A 19,410-nucleotide genomic window follows, 5' to 3' on the forward strand; every position below is an offset into this window, starting at 1 on the left:
CAATAGTTGAGGAATGTGAAAACGGATTTGTACCTTTAAAGGTGGTAAGGAATGGTAAAGACCCACCTTATTATAATAGAGAAATAAAGAGACTAAGAAGGAGGTGCAGACTGGAAAGAAATTGAGTTAGAAATGGCTGTGGAAGTAAGGAGAAATTGAAGGAACTTACTTGGAAATTGAATCTAGCAAAGAAGGCAGCTAAGGATAACATGATGGCAAGCATAATTGGCAGTCATACAAATTTTAGTGAAAAATGGAAGGGTATGTATAGGTATTTTAAGGCAGAAACTGGTTCCAAGAAGGACATTCCATGAATAATTAATGAACAAGGAGAGTGTGTGTATGAGGATCTTCAAAAGGCAGAAGTATTCAGTCAGCAGTATGTAAAGATTGTCGGTTACAAGGAAAACATCCAGATAGAGGAGGTGACTAATACTAAAGAAGTATTAAAATTTCCATATGATAACAATGATATTTACACTAAGATACAAAAGTTGAAAACTAGAAAAGTGGCTGGAATTGATAAGATTTCTGGGGATATACTAAAGATAATGGGTTCGGATATAATACCATATCTTGATTATTGTTTGGTTGAAGGAGCTATACCAAATGAATGGAGAGTTGCTATAGCAACCCCTGTAAATAAAGGAAAGGATGATAGACATAAAGCTGAAAATTACAGGCCAGTAAATTTGACATGCATTGCATGTAAGCTTTGGGAAGGCATTCTTTCTGATTACATTAGACATGTTTGTGATATTAATAACTGGTTCGATAGAAGGCAATTCGGTTTTAGGGAAGGTTATTCCACTGAAGCTCAACTTGTAGGATTCCAGCAAGATATAGCAGATAATTTGGATTCTGGAGGTCAAATGGTCTGTATCGCGATTGACTTGTCTAAAGCATTTGATAGGGTGGACCACGGGAGACTACTGACAAAATTGAATGCAACTGGACTAGACGAAGGAGTGATGAATGGGTTGCTATATTTCTAAAAAATAGATCTCAGAGAATTAGAGTAGGTGAAGCTTTATCTGACCCTGTAAAAATTAAGCAGGGAATTCCTCAAGGCAGTATTATTGGACCTTTATGTTTTCTTATATATATGAATGATTTGAGTAAAGGAGTGGAATCAGAGGTAAGTCTTTTTGCGGATGATGTTATTTTCTATAGAGTAATAAATAAGTTACAAGATTGTGAGCAACTGCAAAATGACCTCAATAATGTTCTGTGATGGACAGCAGGCAATGGTATGTTGATAAACAGGGTTAAAAGTCAGGTTGTGAGTTTCGCAAATAAGAAAAGTCCTTTGAGTTTTAATTACTGCATTGATGGGGTGAAAGTTCCTTTTGGGGATCATTGTTAGTATCTGGGTTTTAATATAAGGAAAGATCTTTATTGGGGTAATCACATAAATGGGATTGTAAATAAAGGATACAGATCTCTGCACATGGTTATGAGGGTGTTTAGGGGTTGTAGTAAGGATGTAAAGCAGAGGGCTTATAAGTCTCTGGTAAAACCCCAACTTTAGTATGGCTGCAGTGTATGGGTCCCTCACCAGGATTACTTGATTGAAGAACTGGAAAAAATCCAAAGAAAAGCAGCTCGATTTGTTCTGAGTGATTTCTGACAAAAGAGTAGCATTACAAGAATGTTGCAAAGTTTCGGCTGGGAAGAACTGGGAAAAAGGAGACGAGCTGCTCGACTGAGTGGTATGTTACATGTTATAAATCTCATTTTTGGTCCGTATTGAAAATGTACAGTAAAAAAATGATAAAGGTGTTCTTTAATCTACCTATTCAATACTTTAATTTCCACTTATAGTTGTTACATAAACAGACTATCAGTTAAATGGGACATGTTTCAACCTCAATTTAGGGCATCTTCAGCCTAAAAACAATCTTCAAGAGTACACCTTATATTAATATGGAAGCTAAAAGTTCAGCCAGTTACTAAAATTCAGTACATAAAAATGTGAAAAATGATACATTATACAAACATGTTAATGGAAACACTGTCAATGATTAAACCATACTCTATTTTGTCAGAGACTAAAACTTCTTCCGTTAAAAATTTCTAATTTAAATGGTTCATTTAAAATTATTTGTGGTATACCAAAGTGACAATGACACAATGCCAACGACATGAGGTTGTGAAACACAAGCAAAAAATGAATGTCATAAATATAACATGTTCAAGGCCGCTGATGAAATTGTGAGCATAAGGTGAAACTGAAGCATCAGTTGAATTATTGCAGAAGGGGCCCTTAGCACCAGTAGGCAATATTATTGTCTGAGACTTTGTCAGGAAATGTCAGGAAATGTCAGTAGATACTGTAAAATGTTTAATGTTTGTTGAAAGCTGTCATTTGCTATCTACTGTTGCGTTGGTAGCCACCCTTCTGTTGGCTCTGAGTCTCTCTGAGTGGTATGTCCCGAGCTGTCAGCAGAGAAATGGCATGGAATGACATTAGTAGACAAATAAGTTTGAGTGGCGTCTTTAAAAGTAGGAAAGATCAGAATATGGAGATAAAGTTGGAATACAAGAGGACAAATTGGGGAAAATATTCATTTATAGGAAGGGGAATTAGGGATTGGAATAACTTACCAAGGGAGATGTTCAATAAATTTCCAATGTCATTGAAATCATTTAAGAAAAGGCACGGAAAACAACAGATAGGGAATCAGCCACCTGGGCGATTGCCCGAAATGCAGATCAGTATTGATTGATTGATTGATTGATTGATAATATGAGGTATGTAGATTTGAGACCTCATTATGCCAAATATTTTTATTTCCATAATTAGCTATTGTATTGATCTGCATGCCTCTTTTTCATACATTCTTTTGTTGATAATATATTATATTGAAATGTTTAATTACAATATTATGTCTATTAGGAAAGCTTTAAATGTGTGCTACTTTTAGAAAGTGATGTTATGATGAATTCCAATCACCATAGACCTGCATTTAGGACTACTGTCACCGGGTGAGTTGCCCAAACGATTAGGGGCGTGCAACTGTGAGCTTGCATCTGGGAGATAGTGGGTTTGAACCCCACTATCTGCAGCCCTGAATATGGTTTTTGGTGGTTACCCATTATCACACCAGGCAAATGCTAGGGCTGCAGCTTAAGTAAGGCCAAGGCCACTTCCTTCCAACTCCTAGCCCTTTCCTATCTCATCGTCGCTATACGACCTATCTGTGCCTGTGCAATGTAAAGCAAATTGTAAAAAAAAAAAAGGACCATCACCCTGGTGACACCCCATCAATTTTTTTATCTAGTCTTCACAGAACTTGGAAATCAATCGAACATTTCCCTTGATAAATGATTTCATTTCCAAATTCCTATTGCACCCAACATAGTTTCTGTTAGGCATATAAATGAGCGAATGATGTGGGTAGAATTGGCAGTTGGAGGAATTAGGATGAGAATTGTCTCAGTGTATTCACCATGCGACGGTGCAGATGAGGATGAATTTGACAAGTTTTATGAAGCATTCAGTGACATCATAATCAGGATCAACAGTGAGGAGAGGATAGTTTTAATAGGCTATTTCAATGCGAGAGTTGGAAATAGAACTGAAGGATACAACAAGTTGATTGGTAAATGTGGGTAAGATATGGAAGCTAATAGGAATGGGAAGCATTTGCTGGACATCTCTGCTAGTACGGGTTCACCAGTTACGAACACATTCTTCAAACATAAGGCTATTCACTGCTACACATGGGAGGCTAGAGTTACCAGATTCATATTAGATTATATCTTAACTGACTTCGAATTCTGGAAATCTGTTAGGAATGTACAGATTTTTGGGGGATTTTTTGATGATACAGATCACTATCTGATCTGTAGTGAACTAAGTATCTCTAGGCCTAGGATAGAAATAGTGAAATCTGTCTGCAAACGAATAAGGGTAGAAAATCTCCAGGACGAGGAAATTAGACAGAAGTACATGGATATGATTAGTGAGAAGTTTTGAACAGTAGACAGTAAGCAGGTTCAGGATATAGAAAGAGAATGGGTGGCATACAGGGATACTGCAGTGGAAACAGCAAGGGAATGCCTAGGAACAATTGTGTGTAAAGATGGGAAATAGGGAACATCTTGGTGGAACAATGAAGTGAGAGCAGCTTGTAAATGTAAAAAGAAGGCTTATGAGAAATGGCTCCAAACAGGGGCTGATGCAGACAGGGAATTGTACATAGATGAAAGAAAGAGTGAAACAAATAGTTGTTGAATCCAAAAAGAAGTCGTGGGAAGATTTTGGTAATAACCAGGAAAGGCTAGGTCAAACAGCAGGGAAACCTTTCTGGAGAGTAATAAAGAATCTTAAGAAGGGAGGAAAAAGGAAATGAACAGTGTTTTGAGTGATTCAGGTGAACTCATAATAGATCCCAGGGAGTCACTGAAGAGGAGGAGGGAATATTTTGAAAATCTTCTCAACGTAAAAGGAAATCTTCATGGTGGTGTCGTGAACAACCGAGCTCATGGGGAGGAGGAAAATGATGTTGGTGAAATTATGCTTGAGGAAGTAGGAAAGGATGATAATTAAACTCCATTGTCATAAAGCAGCAGGAATAGATGACATTAGACTTGAAATAGTGAAGTATAGTGGGAAGGCAGGGATGAAATGGCTTCATAGAATAGTAACATTAGCATGGAGTGTTGGTAAGGTACCTTCAGATTGGACAAAAGCAGTAATTGCACCTATCTATAAGGAAGGGAACAGGAAGGATTGCAACAACTCGAGGTATCTCATTGATTAGTATACCAGGCAAAGTACTCACTGGCACCTTGGAAGGGAGAGTGCGACCAGTGGTTGAGAGGAAATTGATGAAGACCAGTGTGGTTTCAGACCAGAGAGGGGCTGTCAGGATCGGATTTTGTGTACATGCCAGGTAATTAAAAAATGCTACGAGAGGAATAGATAGTTATGCTTATGTTTCGTAGACCTAGAGAAAGCATATGACAGGGTACCGAAGGAAAAATGTTCACCATACCGGGAGACTATGGGATTAAGGGTAGGTTATTAAAATCAATCAAAGGCATTTATGTTGACAATTGGGCTGCAGTGGGAATTGATGGTAGAATGAGTTCTTGGTTCATGGCACGGGGGTTACACAAAGCTGTAACCTTTCACCTTTGTTGTTCGTAGTTTAAGTGGATCATCTGCTGATAGGTATAACGTGGCAGGGAGGAATTCAGGCAGGTGGAAATGTAGTAAGCAGTCTGGCCTATGCTGATGACGTGTACCGAAAGCCTGCAGTCTAATACCTTGGAAACTGAAAATAGATGCAAGGAGTATGGTATGAAGATTAGCCTTTTGAAGACTAACTTGATGTCAGTAGGTAAGAAATTCAACAGAATTGAATGTCAGATTGGTGCAAGGATGATTGCTGGTACAAACAGGTGGGAACAATTCCACGAGGGTATTCGGAATGAGGAGATAAAAGCGAAGTTAGGAATGAACTTGATGGATGAAGCTGTATGCATAAATTGGCTTTGGTGGTGGGGTCATGTGAGGCGAATAGAGGAAGATAGGTTACCTAGGAGAATAATGGACTCTGTTATGGAGGGTAAGAGAAGTAGAGGGAGACCAAGACGATGATGGTTCTACTCAGTTTCTAACAATTGGATATAAGAGGTATAGAACTAATGTGGCCACAGCACTAGTTGTAAATTGAGGATTGTGGTGACGTTTAGTAAATTCAGATAGGCTTGCAGACTGAACGCTGAAAGGCATAACGTCTATAATGATGTATGTATGTATGTATGTATGTATGTATGTATGTATGTATGTAGTATGTATGTATGTATGTATGTTCCAAATTCCTCTTCCTATAACTGGATACTTATCTCAATTTTCCTTGATTTTTATCTTCAAAGTTTATCTTCATAAAGTTAAACACTAGAATGAAATAAATATCTATGAAGGGAAGTACGTAGAACTAAACAAGGTCACAGAGCTATTTGCAAATAGAGGATCATGGAGGTACTTAATTCACAGAAGCCTGCAGATAGAAAGCTCAAAAGCAGTAAGTCCATTAGGAAGATGTGTGTGTATATATATATATATGGAAGCATGTAAAAGAGAGTTTTGAACAACAGCAGGGAATAAAAATAAATTTGAATTTAAATTAAAAAGACAAAGAGAGCACATTTACCTTCTGTTTCTGAGTGAGCACCTTGACCACTCTATTATGAGAATACTTTCTGAAATGCTGCTTTATATGACAGCTTATAACGGGCATAAGAAAATTTAAACATTAATGTCTTGAGATTTTAAGCCCAATTAGGTACTGTTTTTGAACCACATAGAGTAAGCTCATGAATGTTTGACACAAAATGTTGTCCACAACTCTACAGACTCCCATTATTAGGCTTATTGGTGATGAACAGCATATGCAAGCACATGAAAATAAGACGATCAAAATGAGCTTCATACATCTGAAGATATATAACACCTCAGTCGAAAGTGACAAATCACTGAAAATCAGTCTAGCCAGTCCCGTATATCAATGTCTAGCTCCAGGTAGCTACCTAGCACTTATGCAGAGGTGGTATAATACAAGCGAAAGTACCAGCTAATTTACACCCCCAGGTAGTTAACTCCCATGTAGCTGCCATCTAGTTTACCAGCAGCTGGTTGAACCGGGCCCTTAGTCAAGTAGCTCGTCTCCCTTCTACCATGTCTTCCCAGCCCAAACTTTCCAAAAATTTTATAACATTAATCTTCTGTCAGAAATAAACACAAACAAATCATTCTGCATTCCTTTGGATCTTTTCTAATTCTCGTATTAAGTAATCCTAGTGTGGGTCCCATGCACTGGAACCTTACTTTAATTGGGTTCTTACCAGAGATTTATATGCCCTCTCCTTTACATCTTTACTGCAGCCCTTAAATACCCTCATAACCATATGAAGAGATTTGTATCCTTTCCTTACAACCTCTTTAATGTGATCACCCCAATGAAGATCATTCCTTATATTAGGTACCTACAGTGATCACTATGAGGTACTGTCACTCCATCAGCGCAGTAATTAAAACTAAGAGGACTTTTCCTCTTGGTGAAACTTACAACCTGATCTTGTATTGTGTTTACTATCATACCATTGTCTGCTGTCCATCTTACAACAATATCAAGGTCTTCCCGTTGTCACGTACAATTCTGTAACTTATTTACTACTCTATACAGTATAACATCATCCACAAATGTCTGGTTTCATGGTTAAATGGTTAGCGTGCTGGTCTTTGGTCACAGGGGTCATGGGTTTGATTCCCAGCAGGGTCAGGAATTTTAACCATCATTGGTTAATTTCACTGGCATGGTGGTTGGGTGTATGTGTCGTCTTCATCATCATTTCATCCTCATCATGATGCACAGGTCGTCTACGGGCTTCAAATCAAAAGACCTGCACCTGGTAAGCCGAACATGTCCAGCACTAAAGGCCATGCACCATATCATTTCATCCACAAATAGCCTTATCAGTAATTTCAGTTCTTTACTTATATCAACCTGGGTATATATATATAAAATAACATGTCCTCACTGACTGATAGATTCATCAATGCCGAGCCAAAACTACTGGACATAAAGAAGTGAAATTTTGGGGATACATATATATTAAAATGTAGGCGCTCACTAAGGGAGGATTTTGGGATATTCTGTCACTAAGGGGGTGAAATTTTAAAATGAGGGTATCTGTATCTCAAAACTTGACAGTTGAAACACATGAAAATTGGTATTTGAAATCTCCTTTAAAAATAGGAAACGCTTTTTTTTTTTTTTTTTGAAATTCCTCTTAAGGGGGTGAAAAAAGGGGGATAAGTGCTTAAATACCTTTTATGATGAGACTTATATCACGAAAACTGAAGATGTTACAGACATGAAAATTGGTATTTGGAATCTCCTTTGAAAATTACGAAACACATATTTTTGTGCTTTTGAATAATCCGATGAATAGGGGGTGAACAGGAGTGACAAACGGGGTGAATTTTTAAAAAAACTACTGTACATCTGCAAATTATCTCAGACATGTAACATATTACAGATTTGAAAATTGGTATTTGGAATTTCCTGTAAAATTAAAGAAACATACATGTTTTTTTGGAAACATACTTAATTGGAACTGAAAAAGGGGGTGAATTTTTAAAATGAGCATATCTACAGTATATCTAAAAAATTTAACATGTTGCAGACATGAAAATTGGTATTTGGAATCTCCTTTAAAAATAAGGAAACACATATTCTTTTGTTTTTGGGACATCCACTTAATGGGGGAGGGGTGAAAGAATTGAAAAATTAGTTGAATTATTTGCATGAGAATATATACATATCAAACATGAAAACTGGTATTTGGAATCTCCTTTAAAGATAAAGTATCACACATTTTTTGGGGGAGAATCAACTTGGTAGGGGGGATGAAAACGGTGATGAATTCCTTTCACAAGGATATATATATGTCAAAAACTGAAGATGTTACAGTCATGACAATTGATATTTGGAAGTTTTTTAAAGAAACACGTATTGTTTGTTTTTGGAAAATTCACTTAAGTGGGAAGTGTGGAAGGAAGTGAAAAAATTGAATTCTTTTTATGAAGAAACTTATATCTCAAAACTGAAGGTTACAGACGTGAAAATCAGTATTGGAATATCCTTTAAAAATAAAGTCATAATAATAATGCTATTTGTTTTACGTCCCACTAACTACTCTTTTATGGTTTTCGGAGACGCCGAGGTGCCGGAATTTAGTCCCGCAGGTGTTCTTTTTACGTGCCAGTAAATCTACCGACACGAGGCTGACGTATTTGAGCACCTTCAAATACCACCGGACTGAGCCAGGATCGAACCTGCCAAGTTGGGGTCGGAAGGCCAGCGCCTTAACCATCTGAGCCACTCAGCCCAGCTTAAAAATAAAGAAACATGCATTTTTTGTGGGGGGAAACCAGCTTAACAGGTGGGGGTGTAGTGAAAAAGAAGTTGAATTCTTTTCATGAGCATACTTAAATCTCAAAAACTGAAGATGTTAACGACATGAAAATTTGTATTTGGAATTTTCTTACAAACTAAAGAAACACATATTCTTTTGTCTTTGGAAAATCCACTTAAGGGGGTTGAATTAATTGAAAAATAAGTTGAATTCTTTGTATGAGGATACTTATATCTCAAAAGCTAAAGATGTTACAGACGAGAAAAGTTAGTGTTTGGAATCTCCTTTAAAAATAAAGAAACACACATTTTTGGGGGGAAATCAACTTGGGGGTTGGGGGGACAGTGAGAAAGGAGTTTCTTTTTATAAGGATGCATATATCTCAAAACTGAAGATGTTACAGTTGTGATAATTGGTATTTGGAAGCTCCTTTATAAATAAAGAAACAAGTATTTTTGGTTTTCAGAAAATTCACTTAAGGGGGGGGGGGGGAGGGTCAAAGGAAGTGAAAAACTTTAATTCATTTTTATGGAGAAACTTATATCTCAAAAATTTTTTTTTTTTTTTTTGCTAGTTGCTTTACGTCACACCAACACAGATAGGTCTTATGGCGACGATGGGACAGGAAAGGGCTAGGAGTGGGAAGGAAGCGGCCGTGGCCTTAATTAAGGTACAGCCCCAGCATTTGCCTGGTGTGAAAATGGGAAACCACGGAAAACCATTTTCAGGGCTGCCGACAGTGGGGTTCGAACCTACTATCTCCCGAATACTGGATACTGACCGCACTTAAGCGACTGCAGCTATCGAGCTCGGTTCTCAAAAAATTAAGGTTACACATGTGAAAATTCATATTTGGAATCTCCTTTAAAAAAACCACACACATTTTTTTAGAGGGGGTGGGGGGAATCAACTTAACGGGCTGGGGTGCAAAAGGAGTTCAATTCTTTTTATGAGGATACTTATATCTCAAATACTGAAGATGTTAGAGGCATGAACATTTGTATTTGGAAACTTCTTTCAAAGCAAAGAAAGACGTGTTCTTTTGTCTTTGGAAAATCAACTTAAAGGGGGTGAATGAAATTAAAATTTATTTAATTCTTTGTATGAGGATACTTTTATCTCAATAACTAAAGATGTTAAAGATGTGAAAATTGGTATTTGGAATCTCCTTTAAGAATAAAGAAACACTCAAAAACTGAAGATGTTACAGGTGTGGAAATAGGTTTCTGGAATGTCCTTTAAAAATAAAGTAATGTGTATTTATTTTTTCGACTTGAGAGAAGACTGTTTCTCACATGTACAGGTCTATGTCACATGTTCGTCTTAGCCCCAAAAGGTAATACCACAAACGTGGTTTACAAAGAATTTCTGGTGTAAATGAAACTCAATATTTTGGTGAGTTTTTATATTTTAGGAATTTTCAGATAATGTCTTAATATAAAGATGAGGAACGATTACTTTGATCAACTTACGAAATTCACATGAGCGAAGCTGCGGGTAATTGCTAGTCATTTATATATAAGAAAACATAAATATCCAATAATATTGCCCCTCTCCTGTCCTGCCCTCCCCTCAAGAGCTCCAGTCCTCTGCACCAAACAAACACCTCAGTTTGCACTAGACCACGGCCATTCAACTGGGCAATGGGAGATCTGTTTGTTATACATTATTTAACAACACTTAGTCAACACTTCTATAATTTCTTCTCTTTTCCATTTTGCCACTTTTTGTTTACAGGCAATCCTAATACTACAGTATTTGTTGCCATCTGAAGTTTCCTATTGGCAGCCAACTTTTATATGCAATATTCATTAGAGATTGTTTCCTGTTAGCTGACTTTCTATTATTCATAACATCAAGAAATATTATTCAAGACAAGTGGATCACTAGTGCAAACATAAATAATTTTAGCAATTGTAATCTTTTAAGATCATGAACTCTTTCAAGACAACGATTATACATTAGATGTAAACCATACATTCATTCCTTAATTTTAAGTGTTTTCAATCATTATTATGTATAATTGATTTTTACTCAAGATGACTAACATCAAAGAGGCTCCACCAAAACTCCATACAAAATACGGGGACATCGCCCGAGTAGACAAATTCAAATACCTGGGTGAGATCATCATGAAAAATGGACTGGACAAAGAAGCACTTCAGGAGCGAGTACGCAAACTGGAAATAGCCTACCAAACATACCGCACAATCTACAACAAAAAATGCCTTTCCGAAAACACCAAGATACATCACTATTAAACAGTTCTGAAGCCAGTAGTACAATATGCAGATGAAACCCTGTCTCTCAATGCCAACAAAGGACTCCTTGAAGAACTGGAGAAAAGAGAACGCAAAATTGTGAGAGGAATCTTGGGATCAAAGTACAGAAATGGAATCCATCAAAAGAAATCCAACAAGGAAGTCTACAGCAAAATAGAGAAAATTACCGACACAATCAGAAAAAGACGGGCACGATTTTACGGTCATCTGAAAAGAATGGACGGAAGAAAGTTAACTGAAGAAATCTTTCACTTTTTTGATTCAAATCCCAAAACCACAATTCCCTGGTTTAAAAATACCAAAGAAGACCTGCAAATGCTACATATCTCAGCTGAAGACGCCCTTAACAGAGATCTCTTCTGCAAGAAAATATTGACGAAAGGGTTAAACCGAGACGAGCAACCGAAGAGAAGACACGGTGCCCCTTGGACAGAGGAGCGTAAGCAGGCCCACTCACAAAGAATGAGGGAAATTTGGGCTCTAAAGAAGGCCAAATTCAGTGTCAAATTCAACAAGACTTAACGTGGTCCTTGATGGCCCCAGCGAATTATATATAATAATAATAATAATAATAATAATAATAATAATAATAATAATAATAATAATAATAATAATAGAAGAGGAAGAAGAAGAATAGTACCAGAGCACCTTTTAGAAGGCCATCTGCAATAGGTACAGTGAACTGTCTAACACAAGAAGTTTCTAACTTTATCATCAGGTGTCTCTACTATCAATTTATGTGCCCCCTCTAGTGGAAAGATGGACAATTAATCTTCAAAGAAATTTGTAGTTTCTAGGTTTTCAAAACTGTAATATGTGTACTTTTTTTGTGTTCTTAAGTTACTAGCACTGCTATCCCTTCCTTCTTCTTTAAAATTTTCCACCCATCAGGAATTTTAGATATTTATTAAATTAACCAACAGGAATTGTGGGTGTGTACAGGGCTTTGGCCCAGAGAGTTTGGGAACCTTCCTCTCCGCTATAAAAGCTGGTACCTTTTGGGTCGTGTTGTTTTCCCATCACTCCAGTCAAGAGGTTTAGAGTGTGTTTTGGAGGCAAAGGGCAAGCCTTGCCCATCTCCAGAAGGTCCACCAGCTCAAGGTAATAGCAGACATATTTTAATCATGTAATAGTTTCAGAAAGCTAACTTGAGTGGAAGGTTTCAAAATTCTTTCTTAATGTAAAACTCAACCCTTCAATGTAAATTTTCAATCAACCTTATTCTAACTTAGGGAATAAAGAATGTGAACCCCCTTTTAATTCCCATTCAACTTGGTATTGAGGTGACTATGATTTCATAAACTTTAAGATGTATCTCTTCCTTTTGTAATTTAAAATTCTTACTCCATCTAGTCACCTCTGTAGTATAGGCTTAGCCTCTGTAACTTCAGGCCATAAGCCCACATAGGGTTCTAAGAATTTTCAAGTGAATTTCAAAGGAGTGCAAGTGTTCGCCTCCTAACATTTAGGTTTATGGCTGATATATTAATTTTTTTTTTTTTTCACTAAGGCCAGGTAGGATGAGTTTAACTTTCCTACTTAATTTTTTGGAGAGTAGTCTCCTAGAGAGTTAATTGTGTAGAACAATGATGCATGTTGAAAATTGTAATTTGGGAGCTTCAAGCTCATTCTGTAAATCATTTTTCTCTGTCCACCCATTCATACCCACACCTTCTTAAACCTCTGTAAACCATGGAAACTCAATAATAATAATAATAATAATAATAATAATAATAATAATAATAATAATAATAATAATAATAATAATAATAATAGTTTGTAAGAACAAGGACCTGACAATCAACTGTTTAGTTCTTTGCATATGACCTTGTAATTCTCTCTAATTCTCTTGCCATGGCTACACAACAAATCAGTCAACTACAGATTCAAGCAGCAAAGGCAGGGCTTCAGATTTCATTTGGGAAAACGCAGTTCATAACAAACATCGAGTCAACACCCAGAGAACCTAAGTTGAATGAAGGTAAAGTAAAGAAGGCAGAGAAATTCAAATACCTGGGTGAGTGGATAGAGCCCAACATTCATGAAAAGGAAGCCTTCATGTCAAGGGTCAACAAAATGGAAATGGCTTACCATCTAAACAGACACCTAGGTCTACAATAAACGATCAGTGTCCTTCAAGGACAAACTTAGGCACTACTCTACCGTTATTCGACCGGAGATGTTATATGCATCAGAATGCCTTGCGATGAATAAGAAAGGCCTGACAGAACAACTGGAAGCCAAAGAGACGAAGATTTTAGGAAAGATTTTGGGCCCGGTCGAAGAACCAGGAGAGTACAGAAGATGACACAACGATGAACTCTATGTTAAGATGATAATGGACACCATACGCAAAAGGAGAATCTCTTTCTATGGCCACTTGACATGAATGAGCTCCGAAAGATTGTCCAATCAAATCTGTGCCAACTTTGTGGGAAAGAAAACCAAAGAGATCTGGTTTATAGAGGAGGAAATAGACCTACAAGAACTGGGGATCTCAAATGAGGACATCTTGGAACATGAATCTTTGAAGAAGAAACTTGCAGAAGTACAGAGTTTTCAGCCAAAACCCAAAACAAAGAAGAATGCGGGAACACTGGGCAATTGTACAAGATAGTAGGAGAAAGGATTTGAAATAGCATGGTCCATAGAAGACCGAAACAAGAAGAAGAAGAAGAAAAAAATACCCACATTAGCCCCACCTACCATTTGAGCCACGAGCCACTACTGGTATTTGAAATTCTGAAATGAGCCATCAGTTTTCAAATTCTTTTCATTCCTTAAATTTTAATATTAGCCTGTTATCAAAAGACAAACGAGCAAATTATGATAGATTATGCTCCATTATGTTCAGGAGTATAAGTTTTTTCCCTCACCTGGCCTTTTCCCAACCATTGGGGATAGGTAATAATATAGATAAAAGCCCAGTTTTATGACCGGATACCCTTCCTGACTGTAGTGATTATTTGAAATTGAAAGACTGGGGAATTTTATATCATGTATTTATTTATAGTTTGTATTTTCTGTGCATGAATTTTGGAATTATTTAATCTTGATATGGCTTCAAGATTGTTTGGTTGTCGTAAAAAATTGAAGTAAGATGTAATGATTATTAAACACACTGTAATACACGCGCTAGATCAGGATGGGATGTTTCCGGAAGTTTCTGGTTTCATCATATTGCATCAATTTCAAAGTTTCTGGATGCTACTCGATGTTCTTCATCAGATTTTATTCCTGGGCCCCTATTGGTCATTATAAAATTAGTTGTGATTGGCAGACGAAGGAAAATACGGACGCTCATTGGTTGTTTTACGATTTCCTAATTTCTGGAGAGGAGTTCGTGGCTAACGCCAAGCTCTGCTGAGGCATCTTTCTGTTTTGACCGCTGAAGGGAGAGGTTGCCTTCTTCAGGTGACGGGTCTTCTTGGTCCCTCCAACAGGTAAGCACTTAGTTGTTTTTTATCTTTCAGGTAGTTATCTTCAAATGTAGTGTTCCATTTAACTTCTTTTGCCGGAGCTTGCCCGTTTTTTCTTTCCATCGCCAAATTTTTCTTAAAATGACTTAGCCTTTCGCCAAGTCATATCAGATTTGTGTTAAGGGACAGTTCCCATTTCTTTGATTCTGTAAATTAGATAGGTATTCAACGCCTCTCAATGTCATCGTAAAGTGCAACTTTCCCCTTGGGGCTGTCTCATTTATTCTGCGCCATCTTTGAGTATTCACATTTAGGATGGGCACACTTTCTCAGAAGTGTTTTTGAGGGGACTGCCTACTGCACCAAGATTATTTTTTAAAGGTTGTATTTTCTTTGTTATGTGTATATCCTTATGATTGTATAATGTTATTCTGCGTCATCTTACAGTATTCACATTTAGGATGGGCACCCTTTCTCAGAAGTGTTTTTGAGGAGGCTGCCTCCTAAAGGTGTCCTGCACTAGGATAACTATCTTCAATACTGTTCCCCTTTCTAACATATACATACTTGTGACTGTATAATGTTACTTTCCTTTTTCTTTCTGTCAGTATTATGTGATTTAAATGTTTCGCCATGAACAGTAGAACATTGTATGAGATGTTCCGGCCTAAGGTTAAATTACTGAAATTCTACCCTCGGGGTAAATTATAATTATTTTGGAAACCATTTTCTATTTTTATTTGTGCTCTAATTTTCATATAAATTGTTAAGTAAACTTATTGAATCAGAATCACCATTGATTTCGCTTCTTCAGCATTGCCAATACCTTTCACCACCTGGATATGGTTCCTAGCTGCTTTCCAACTATCCTTTCTTAGCCGTCATGTTGGTTAACATGTTCGTTATTGTTTTCTATGCTTAATGTGCATATGGTTTTTAATTTCCTGCATGTTATTATCACGTCTCTTTGTGTTAATTTGTGTTGGTGTGTAACTATGTTGTTGCACAATGGTAACAAATATTATTATTATTATTATTATTATTATTATTATTATTATTATTATTATTATTATTATTATTATTACTTGTAGCTGTATTTACCCCGTAAACGGTTACACTGACACCAACCCTATGTGAAGGGATATATTCACTAAGTATTATTGGACATTTAAGATTTCTTATATAGATAATTGATATGTGACAAGGAATGGAATCAGAGATAAGGCTTTTTGCAAATGATGTTGTACTGTATAGAGTAATAAATAAGTTGCAGGATTGTGAGTGACTGCAAAAAGGCCTCAACAACTTTGCAAGATGGAGAGCTATTAGATGATGGTGAATGGGATGAAACGTCAGGTTGAAAGTTTCAACAAGAGGAAACGTCTTCTCAGTTTTAATTACTGTGTTTATGGGGTGAAGTACCTTGTGGGTCATTGTAAGTACCAAGATGTTAATATAAGGAAAGATCTTCACTGGGATAACCACATAAACAGGACTGTATATAAAAAGTTACATATCTCTTCATGTGGTTATGAGGGTACACTATTTGGGGATTGTAGCAAGCATGTAAAGAAGAAAGCACTTAATTCACAGGTAAGACCCCAATTAGAGTATTGTTCCAGTCTGTGGGACCCTCACCAGGATTACTTGATTCAAGAACTGGAAAAGATGTAAAGGAAAGCAGCACAATTTGTTCCTGGTAATTTCCAACAAACGGTTAGTGTTTTGAAAATGTTGCAAGCTTTAGACTAGGAAGACTAGGGAGGAAGGAGAAGAACAGCTTGTCCAAGTGGTATGTTCCAAGCTGTCAATGGAGAGATGGCATGGAATGACATTAGTAAACGAATAAGACTGGGCAGAGTTTTTGAAAGTAGGAAACCTTACTCAATCAATCACTACTGATCTGCATTTAGGGCAGTCGCCCAGGTGGCAGATTTCCTATCTGTTGTTTTCCTAGCCTTTTCTTAAATGATTGCAAAGAAACTGGAAATTTATTGAACATCTCCCTTGGTAACTTATTCCAATCCCTAACTCCCCTTCCTATAAACAAATACTTGCCCCAATTTGTCCCCTTCAATTCCAACTTTATCTTCAAATTGTGATCTTTCCTACTTTTAAAGGCACCAGTCAAACTTATTAGTCTACTGATGTCATTCCACGCCATCTCTCCACTGACTGCTTGGAACATACCACTTAATCTTCTCAGCCCAAACTTTGCAACATTTTTGTAACGCTACTATTTTTTAGGAAATCGCCCAGAACAAATTGAGTTGCTTTTCTTTGGATTTCTTCCAGTTCTTGAAACAAGTAGTCCTGCTGAGGGTCCCATACACTGGAACAATACTCTAGTTGGGGTCTTACCAGAGACTTACATGCCCTCTCCTTTACATCCTTACTACAATCCCTAAATACCCTCATAACCATGTGCAGAGGTCTGTACCCTTTATTAACAATCATATTTATGTGATTACCCCAATGAAGATCTGTTCTTATATTAACACCTAGGTACTTACAATGATCCCCAAAAGGAACTTTCACCCCGTCACCGCAGTAATTAAAACTGAGAGGACTTTTCCTATTTGTGAAACTCACAACCTGACTTTTAACCCCGTTTATCATCATACCATTGCCTACTGTACATCTCACAACATTATCAAGGTCATTTTGCAGTTGCTCACAATCTTTTAACTTATTTATTACTCTGTACAGAATAACATCTGAAATAGGCAGCCCTCTTATAACTCCCAGGATGTAAAGAATCATTTTTAATGGTCACAGGAGTAAACGTATACTTTCTGTATACTTTTTAAGAGAACTTACCAGGTTCCCTCTTAACGGTTACATCTAAGAAATTCAAAGCATTGTCCTTCTCATTTCCAAGTGTGAATTTTATTCTTTCATCTTATGAATTTAAAAACTGTGAGATATTGTTACTATTGTTGCAACGCTTATCTATTATTACAAAGGTATCGTACACGAATCGTGTCCAAAAATCTAAACCAGGAATATGTCCTGTTATTTTGCGGTGCTCTAGATGGTCTAAATAAACATTGGCTAATATACCTGAGGCAGAAGCTCCCATTGGTAAACCCTCTTAACTATAAATAGTGTTGTTGAACGTAAAAGAGTTATTTTTTGTGACAATCTCTAGAATTTTCATGAATTGATCAATCTCTAGTTTCCCTAGATGACCTTGACTAGTTAAATTTGTTCTAATAATATCTCTTGCTTTATTTACCGGGATATTTGCATACTTATTAGTCATGTCAAATGAACATAAGTAATGATGGGGCTAAAGCTTGAAACTTTCTAAACTTTTGCAAAAATCTACCAAATTTCTTATTGTTGACTTATTGTGGAACTTATAGTTGTTAGAAAGAAACCTGTGTGTAAATTTTGAGATTTTATATGTTGGGCTGTTGTAGATCACATTATGAAGAAAGCTGGAATTCAAGAGGATATTTTGGGGCAAATACTGTATTTGTTTATAGGCAAAGGAGTTAGGGATTGGAATAATTTACCTCGGAAGATCTTTGATAAATGTCCAACTTCTTTGAAATTATTTAAGAAAAGGCTAGGTAAATAAATGATAGGAATGTGCAACCTGGGTGACAACCCTATATGCAAATCAAAGATGACTGATTGATTAAACATAAACTGGTTTACTGAAAAATTGAAGTTATATTTCATAAGGATAACTAATGTGTAATGAGATAAAATATTTCCTGTTTTTGTCGTCCTAACAATAATTGTACTGTAAAACTAACTTTTCTTCCTCTATTCCAGAGAGGGTGTCACCACACAAGAGATTACATGGTGGAGTCAAATTTGTTGACTTTATTCCCAAGACGGTCAGTGGTAAGATTCAAAGACGAGAATTGAGAAAATACAAAGATATCTGAAGGAAATTTCAAGAAGATATACCTGAATATATCATTGTAACACAGTTATTATTAGTCTTGTATAGGAATATGATTCATCAAATGTTATCCCTGAAAATCCTTATTCCTGACTCTGCATACATTGATGTACAACAATGCAATTTAAAGTTGGGTTTGTTATTCTGCTAAATGAGTCTTGTTAGTACTTAAGCTATACTCCCATCCTTATACAAGATTTCCATTATTCACAAGGATGTTAACAAAGAGGATACACCTGAATATATCATTGTAACACAGTTATTATTAGTCTTATATAGAAATATGTTTCATTAAATGTTATTCCTGAAAATCTTTATTTCTGACTGTGCACTTATTGATGTACAACAATGCAATTTAAAGTTTGGTTTGTTATACAGCAGTCTTCCAGTGTTATTTTCCTGGAATTGCTACTGGTTCATAACATTAACTGAAAGCAATAGCAATAATGTTCTTGAGGTGAGTCCAGTATAAAAATTATGCTCCTGCACGAGGCTTCAATTATGTAGGTATATAAAGGATACAGAATTACTATAAATGATATAATTTTAAATAAATAAATAAATAAATAGTTCACTTTTTCTGTAATCAATTATTCTCTACAGTCTACCAAAACTAGTTTAAATGCAAGTGAAATCAAGAGATATCTCCTGTTGCTAATACTTGGTCAGCGGCGGAAACTTTTCATAGGATTCTCATAATAGCAGGAGATGTGTGCGAGAAACAAGGAATCCAGCACAGACTAGATTACAGCAATCAAGAGTTCTATTAATTGCCATCAGTATATGTTTTCCTTTCCAAGGAGCTATCCTTAAGTGAATATGCAACACTATTAATACTATTTTATTTTTACAGGTA

At 36.4% G+C, this 19,410-nt stretch overlaps 1 protein-coding gene across 2 annotated transcripts in view; it reads left to right on the forward strand.

Annotated features, from left to right (window-relative positions):
- The window catches only part of LOC136864040 (luciferin 4-monooxygenase), a 215,275-nt gene extending 196,147 nt beyond the window's left edge, over nucleotides 1–19,128 (forward strand). For both annotated transcript variants that reach the window (XM_067140563.2, XM_067140564.2), the window contains one exon: nucleotides 18,422–19,128. In XM_067140563.2, coding sequence (XP_066996664.2) covers nucleotides 18,422–18,537 — 116 coding nt within the window. In that variant the 3' untranslated portion in view covers nucleotides 18,538–19,128. The remainder of the gene's footprint in view (nucleotides 1–18,421) is intronic.
- The last annotated feature ends 282 nt before the right edge of the window (nucleotides 19,129–19,410 follow it).

Source organism: Anabrus simplex, chromosome 2 (genome assembly GCF_040414725.1).
Source record: "Anabrus simplex isolate iqAnaSimp1 chromosome 2, ASM4041472v1, whole genome shotgun sequence".
Taxonomy (NCBI): domain Eukaryota; kingdom Metazoa; phylum Arthropoda; class Insecta; order Orthoptera; family Tettigoniidae; genus Anabrus; species Anabrus simplex.